The sequence below is a fragment of the Eptesicus fuscus genome, chromosome 5 (genome assembly GCF_027574615.1).
Source record: "Eptesicus fuscus isolate TK198812 chromosome 5, DD_ASM_mEF_20220401, whole genome shotgun sequence".
NCBI classification, from domain to species: Eukaryota; Metazoa; Chordata; class Mammalia; order Chiroptera; family Vespertilionidae; genus Eptesicus; species Eptesicus fuscus.
Genome location: NC_072477.1, coordinates 33,202,783 through 33,210,647, shown reverse-complemented (window position 1 = coordinate 33,210,647; position 7,865 = coordinate 33,202,783). Strand labels below are relative to the sequence as shown.

At 51.8% G+C, this 7,865-nt stretch overlaps 1 protein-coding gene across 1 annotated transcript; it reads left to right on the top strand.

The window, feature by feature from the left end:
* Positions 1-5,177: 5,177 nt before the first annotated feature.
* SIX6 (SIX homeobox 6) lies at positions 5,178-7,487 on the top strand. Its single transcript, XM_008138980.3, has 2 exons — positions 5,178-5,764; positions 6,791-7,487. Exons 1-2 carry the CDS (start codon positions 5,193-5,195, stop codon positions 6,957-6,959), a joined length of 741 nt encoding a protein of 246 aa, XP_008137202.1. The 5' UTR covers positions 5,178-5,192; the 3' UTR covers positions 6,960-7,487.
* Positions 7,488-7,865: the final 378 nt, after the last annotated feature.

Here is a 7,865-nt window from a genome sequence, read left to right as displayed (position 1 = left end):
TGTAAATGTATTTTTTATAATGCAATTTTTAAAGTAGTTTATGCTAACCATATGGATCAACTCAGAGAACATAAGGTATTTATTGGAGGCTAATGCCTCTATTTGATTTTACAGTACTTAGAAGGGAATTATTACTTACTACACATATAACACATCATTAATACTTATATATGATATGCATATAGTTTAATGTGATAATGTTTAGCTCATCCCAGGGGACATAAATAAACTTATAGTTTTTACTTCATTGAATTTTAAAGTTTCTATGTGTATTTTAGAAAGATACTTTGATCTTAGATTTGAAAATGGTAAAAAAAAATAACCTGCTGGTGGAAAAAAATAAAGTTCAAGCAGAGAACTATGAATTAATCATTCTTTCAATCATTCAACTAACGTTTCATTATAAAGTTAAGTGACACACTGGTTACATTTTTTAACATTAATCCTTCACACAAGAACCCACTGATTGATACATATCCCTAAACAAGCTCTGTGAAAATTTAGACTTACCCCACAGAAGCAGGGGAGAGAAAAGTGAATTCAAGACCATAGTTTAAACAAGAAGTATGACTTGCAATACACTCTTTGGCTTAAATACAAATTCTCATCAAATGTCTAGGAACAACCACAAACAAGAGGTCAAATCAGAGTTGCATAGTCAGCCTAACATTTAAAAAAATTAATGCTAATTAATAGTTACTTTCAAATGGTACATTTCCCCACATTGAAACTTATGAAAATTTCCCTCTGCTTAACATAAGCAATTTTGCATCATTTTAAAAATAGCTGGTGAACAGTTTTGCAAATTACAAAAATATCCTAATCTTTTAAAATTAGATCAACATTTTAATTTTAAAACATTTTTTTTTGTCCGTTAATTTTACGGTGCCATTCTACAAAACATTCCCCAGTGGTGTTTGTTCTCAGAAGTACACAATAAAGAGGCATCTCTCTTCTTCATTACAAGGTGCATACTGGCAGGGGAAGAATGCATGAGATAGAGCAGTCTACGTTGGGAGCTTATTAGGATAGTTAGCACTGTAAAACGAGGATATTTAATTAATTCCATAATCTGAAGCTCGAGACCATCAAATACATAAACAAATATACCTATATTTATGCATATGATATCTTCTGAAATCAGAATCCTAAATTCATTAGTAAATACTTGAGAGTGTGAAATTTTAATACTATAATTCTAAAGACAGTAATTTTATTTTTCTAGACCTTTTTTTAACATTATTCTCACTCACTGGCAACATACAGCTTTGAAGGGGGGGACTCAAGATTTCTCCCCCCAAAATAAAAATGGACATACACTAAAGGCTGGGCTCTCACTGTCCTTCCAGCCTGTGACTGACTCTCACAGGCAGCACAGATGTCTTTATCAAGGAATTCAGATATCTTCAATTGCTACATTCTTAAAAATCCCTGACGACAAAATTGTGTAGGAAATAAAACAAAGACATCATTTATACCCCAGGCATTTGATTTAGGAAGAGTCCAATAAAAGGTAAGACCAGCGCCAAGAGCCAACAAGACAAGAGATTGGAGATGATGTATTGACCTCTATTCGGCAGAGTATAACCAGGACTCCACGGGTCCCTCTGCTCCTGAGAGCAAAATCAGAAGGGGCAAAATGAGGTGCAAGAAGTAAGTCCCAGACCGAACTCTGAAGATCCCTGGTAATAACCTCACAACTCCCTGGAGGCCTTTTGCCCTGGCTGCCTCCATACTTAACAGTTAGACATAGAATCAGCCCCAGGGGCAATGTCTACTCTCTCTCTCTCTCTCTCTCTCTCTCTCTCTCTCTCTCTCTCTCTCTCTCTCTCTCTCTCTCCATATTTTCCCCATAAAGTAAAACTGAGGAGTCTGCAGAAAGCAGAACAGACGTCTATGGATTCCCAGTGAGAATCGAATATTCGACCAACACTCCCAAACCAACGAGCAGCAAACAGCAGCAGACAGTTGCAGAGCTGCACCCACAGGCCCGAACCCAGGGGCTGCCGCGGCACTTCCTAGATTTCCTGGTCCAGCGCAAAAGAAGACCGGGGTGGGGGCGGGGGACAGCGAGTCGGGCGCAAAGTTCCAAAACTGGTAAAAATCTAGCCTGATGTGAAATTAAGAAAAGCCAGCCCGGAGGTCCAGCTTTTGCCCGGCAAACCCGAGAGAAGGGCACTTTAAAGGGGGGTGTGGGTCACTGCCTTCGCCACAAGGAGATTATTTCTGAGGAACCCACCGGCGCTTGTCCCATTTCCAGGGATGGGGAAGCCCCACGTATTTCCTCCGTTTGTCCTTTTCCCCCTAAGGAAGCTGATGATCGCAGACACGATCCCAATGTGCCCCGCGGGGGGGGGGGGGGGGGCAGTTTATTTCCTTGGCGTTAACAAAATTAAGCCAAGTCCCCTGCGGTGGTGAAGATAGAATTTCCTGGAGCCTCCAGACACTTCTCAGACCCCATCCGCCCCGCGCCCAGGCGCCGCGTCGGGTGGGACTGGGACGTGGTGGGACGTGGTGGGACGTGGTGGGACGTGGTGGGACGTGGTGGGACGTGGGCTCAAGCCTGCGCCCTTCTGTGGTGGCTCCAGCGCAGCCAGTCCCCCCCAGACACGCATAAGCCCACGCGTCCTCTAATTCACTGTTTGCATAACTCCTGACCAAGAAGTGGGATAAATATTCCCATTTCCTGGTTTATGGCACGCAGACTCGGAACGTTCACACGACTTGCTCACAAAGACTAAGGGTCAGAAGCCAGTTTTCCCCGAATTCGGAATTCGCCGCTTTCCATGGGCGCAGAAAAAGGGGGTACAGAAGGCTCGGTCCCCTGGGGCGCCGCAACTTGTCACCTCCAGCCGCGGCTGCTCGGGGGGCGCTGGGCCTGTCTGGTCCCGAGACACCCCCGGCGGCTTCCCCGCACGGATGGGAAGCGACTCTGCTGGGAAAGTGGGCCGGGGAGACCTCCCGAGGGAGGGGACGGAGGAACTTAGGTGAACTGGAGCAGGGGGATGCCTTCCCTCCTCGGCCAGAAGTGCCACGCACGCCGCCCTCCCGTGGTCTCCCTTCACCGTGGCCGGGCCCCTAAGGCCCGCGTTGTGCTCTCTGCAGTGCGTGTTGTGGGCCCTCGTGCGTGATGTTTCTCGCTACAAGTTGTCCTTCCTGCGGGTTTGGGAGTCACCCTAAGCTAGAGAAGGTCTGTGCTTTTGTCATTACCCTCATCTCTCTCTCTTTATTTTTGCCCCTGCCCTGTCGCATTTCAAGAAAATGAGCTCTCAGAAAAGAAAGCCTCTCTGTGGGAATCTCACAGAAATGATGGAAATGGTTGCAGGGCGTTTTTCTTCCCCTCTGCTGTTTTTTTTTTTTTTTTTTGCGAGTGAACTGTGAAGATCTGTGAAAATAATATCAGGGTTTTCCGTCAGAACGAGCTTTGCCCTGCACTCAGGCGTAGCGTGATCTGACCCGACACCTCCAACCATCTGTGCCATCTATCTGCCTTCTGATTTACCGGAGCTGTACAGCCGCGTACAGATTGTACTTGATACTAAAGAAAAGGCAGCCCGGGCCCAGTCCAGTTCCAGGAGAACCTTCCTCGTTGATTCCTTTCTTGGGATGGGCCTTCCAAAGGGGGTTTTCCTTGGACGCCCCCTCCCAATCGTTTTCTTCAAACTAAACAACCCCCGTGAAAGGCCCAGGTGAGACTGGGGTTGCTTTTTACCTAGGCCCCACAACACGGTAGGATGCAAACGTCGGTTGAAAATCAATAAAAGTTACGAATTCAACCCGCGGGCCTGAAGGCAGAGCCGCCAGGAAGGCCCTTCTCTGCGGGCGGGGTCAGTGCTCAACTGCTTAGTAAGCGCTCTCTGCCCTCCCCCCTCCCACCCCCCGCCCCTGCAAACCATTGTTGTGCCACTCCTCCCCCCCCCCATTTTACTTCTACTGAATTACTTTTGCGCTAAAAAGGCCAAGGTTAGAGTTTCTATCCCCAGCTTAAGAGTTAAATGTTCCAACACAGACTAGGGGAAAAACTAGCCTTCAAGAAAAAGCAAATCAATATTAAAAAAAAAAAATCTTTGAAATAAGCTTTTAAGTTGCTGTCCTGACCTACCAATGACTTCTCACTCTAGATGTGGCTATGCTGCACATTTATTCAAGTCCATTAAACTGGGGGGGGGGGGGGGGGAGGGCTGAAAATTATAAACTTTTGGAGGGTGCGATGCCCCTTTTCTTACGAGTGTTTGACTTCGCGGTCAGCACCTGGCTCTGAATGATTTCAGGAGGCTTTTGAAGGTGGTGGTGGGGTACAGAGTCCACGCTGACCTCCTACAGATCCCGGGTCCGTTCCTTCTGCTTCAGACTGGCTTCCCTCTGGGCTGCTTTGGCAGACGGAACCGGAGGAAAGGCATGCGGGGATGGGTGCTGGGAAGAAATGAGGTGATCCACTTTCCCTCCCTTCCTGTTCCTGCGCTCCCCGCACTGTTTGCCTTTTGGCTACAACTCAATGACGGATCCTTGGAGGGTTTCAATTTGGCCAGTCCTCTTTGTCCTCTGGAGACCTCTTGACCCAGGCAAAGCATCGCCCCAAAGTGGATTCCTGTAGCTTCGCTGCCTCTTGGGGGCGGAGGTGGGGGGGAGGGCGGGGGACAGAAGAACAAGGCTAGGAAGCGGGGGGGGGGGGGGTGGGAGGGGGGAGGGCGGTTGAAACGCTGCTGCTCTCGACTCTTTTTCCGCCCAGCTACTCGCAAGTCTTTCCCCTCCTCGGGCTTCTGCAAAATACTGCGGAAAAGTCCACGGGCGGACAGTGGGCGCTGTCGAGAGCGGGGAGGTGCTGAAATGGCCCAGACGCCCTGGTTGCGGTCTTGATTGGCAGAGCCGGCCAGTGACTGACAGGGGGTCTCCATGGCGCCCGTGCTGCCAATCCGCCCACCCGAGTAGAGCAGCCTGCTCGCCCGCCCGCTTGGCCCTAACGGAGCGAAGCTGGACCTGAGCCGCGGAGCCCGCGCCTCCGCCCTTCCCTCCCGCTCGCTTGCTCCCCGCAGTTGCGCCGCCGCCGCCACCACCGCCGCCGCCGCAGCGGTCAGTCCGGCTGCCCCGAGCTGGTTCGCCGAGAAGAGCCTGGCGCACCCGGCGGGCCGGTGGGCATCTGCCGCGCGTCCCGTTCCCGGCTCGGCACCCCCGCTGCCGCCGGCGCCGCCTCGATGTTCCAGCTGCCCATCCTGAATTTCAGCCCCCAGCAAGTGGCGGGGGTATGCGAGACCCTGGAGGAGAGCGGCGACGTGGAGCGCCTGGGTCGCTTCCTCTGGTCGCTGCCCGTGGCCCCCGCGGCCTGCGAGGCCCTCAACAAGAATGAATCGGTGCTGCGAGCTCGGGCCATCGTGGCTTTCCACGGCGGCAACTACCGCGAGCTCTACCACATCCTGGAAAACCACAAGTTCACCAAGGAGTCGCACGCCAAGCTGCAGGCGCTGTGGCTCGAAGCGCATTACCAGGAGGCCGAGAAGCTGCGCGGACGGCCCCTGGGGCCGGTGGACAAGTACCGCGTGAGGAAGAAGTTCCCACTGCCGCGCACCATCTGGGACGGCGAACAGAAAACGCACTGCTTCAAGGAGCGCACGCGGCACCTGCTGCGGGAGTGGTACCTGCAGGACCCGTACCCCAACCCCAGCAAAAAGCGCGAGCTCGCCCAGGCGACCGGACTGACCCCTACGCAGGTGGGCAACTGGTTCAAAAACCGCCGACAAAGGGACCGGGCAGCTGCGGCAAAGAACAGGTCAGTCCCTGGAGCCTCCCCGCCTTGCACTCACCGGGGAAGGGGGCGGGCGACGGCCCCGGGCGCCCTTACCTCGGTCCCCGCGACTTGGATGCCGCAGGGTTGCGAGCGCGGTCTGCGCCTTGCGTTTTGAGACCCTGCGTTCTGGGATTCGGGGCAGGGGTTCCGTCCGGGCGCTTGGTTCTACACCGTCTTGTTCTGGGAGCCTGGGGAGTCGATCCAGCAGCTGGTTCCAGTCACCAAATGCAGGCTGCATTGGGCGGAGGAAAGAAGCTAAAATCCCAGAAACAATGAGGGACCTCAAGGCCCAAAGCTAATTCTTGTCAGCTGCGGCCCGGGCTCTTATTATTAAGGAAAGCCTGGCTTATTAGCTGTGCGGCCGTTTATTGGCCTCTTTGGAGCCCGGATGCGTCCTTCTCTGATGCTATGAAAACAGTTTTCCGTGAACTTCTGCTTCTAAGAAGTGGGAAGTGGAGCTCTTCTCTTCCCAGGCGTGGGCAGCCCACTCTCAAAACAGCAAATTAGTGGGCTGTGGCTTTTTTTATTTTCCAGCGTCTGGCCCTCAATCAGCCGAGCATTTTGGCCAAAAACACTGCCTCTTCCCCCAGGCCCAGATGCTCCCTGAAATTCCCAGGCAGCCCCTTTTGCCCTTAGCTTTGGGCCGACCAGGCCTTGGAGGCACAGACACACCCTGCCCCAGAGCCTACTCCGCCCTTGTCACCCACACTTCATTTATCCTGATAGAACTGTAAATCTCTCAAAGGTGGCCGACAACCGGGAATGAGCCGGGGAGCCCAGCATTGGAAGCCTGGGGAGACTGGGAGTAGAAGGGGCTCTGAAGAAGGGTGGGGCAGCTGCGGGGCTCTGCAGAGGTGGCTGAGGACTCCTGCCCAACCCCTGTGGCCTCCTCTTGCTCGCTTTAACGCCCGAGGTTTCTGAGGGAGAGCCGTTGACCGCTGGGCTTAAGGGACATGGACCAGGGGGCAATGGGAAATATATTAAGTGTGTTCCGTTCCTTCCCCGTAGACTCCAGCAGCAAGTCCTGTCTCAGGGCTCCGGGCGGGTGCTGAGAGCCGAGGAAGAGGGCACTACCGAGGTGCTGGGAACCACAGCCAGCCCAGCCCCCAGCCTATCCAGCAAGGCAGCCACTTCAGCCATCTCCATCACGTCAAGCGACAGCGAGTGCGACATCTAGGCTGCCCACACAGCAGGCTCAGAAACAGAACCCAGTGTATAAAAAGACACAGACAAAAATGAAGGCGGGAGGGAAGAGGAGAGACCCACCAAACAAATGCAGCGCGTTGGAAGCCAGGTGGCCAGGGACTCTGGATGAGGTGCCTGCGAGAGGGTTGGCATGTCTGCCCAGTGGCCAGCCGGCTCCACTGGCACCCTCCGGCCACTGTTACAGGGGCCCTCGGTGAGGCCCGACCAGCGCTATGTTCTCTTTGCTTTGCTTTTTCCCAAGGAGAGTGCTGCGAAGATGCCTCTGGAACCTGAACTGCACACTGAGCGCCTGCCCCGAATCTCTGACTCTCCCGTGGGTATTTCAAGTCGAAAGGACGCTATATGTATAACTTTTGCTTTAAAGTTTTTTTAAACAAAACATGTATATGCTGTTTACTTATTTAAGAGACTGGTATGGTAGGTTTCCCTGTATCTTGGGAACTTGCTGTTTCTAAAGGTGCAGGGTTCTGTATGAGGAAGTCAAACAATAAAAATCTGGTGAGCAACCTTTCCTAATTAAGGGAGCTACTCTCGGATTCCTTAAAAAAAATCCCTTTTTTTGGGGGGGGAGGTTAATCGGGAGAAAAAGGAGACATGTAATACTTTAAACAATAAAAAAAAAATCCTTATCTTCATCAGGCAGGCGAGGACTCTAGTGCAAATGGTACCCTTTGCCTTTTCTGATGTCTCCTGGTATATTTTATGCTAAGTCCATAACCACCTTCCAGGTCAAATTGCGTGTATGTATGTACATACATGTGCATGATATATTTAAACCTAGAAATTGGCAATGTGATCATCCCCTATAAGGCAACTCCCCACATCCCCAGCACAGGTAACTATGGCTTATCCACCTGACACTCCCTTTTATTAAGTG

Excerpts from the sequence above, each read along its gene's own strand:
- SIX6 (XM_008138980.3), top strand. The coding sequence starts at position 5,193 with ATGTTCCAGCTGCCCATCCTGAATTTCAGCCCCCAGCAAGTGGCGGGG. Across the intron at positions 5,765-6,790 it reads GCAGCTGCGGCAAAGAACAG|ACTCCAGCAGCAAGTCCTGT; the intron begins GTCAGTCCCTGG and ends CCTTCCCCGTAG.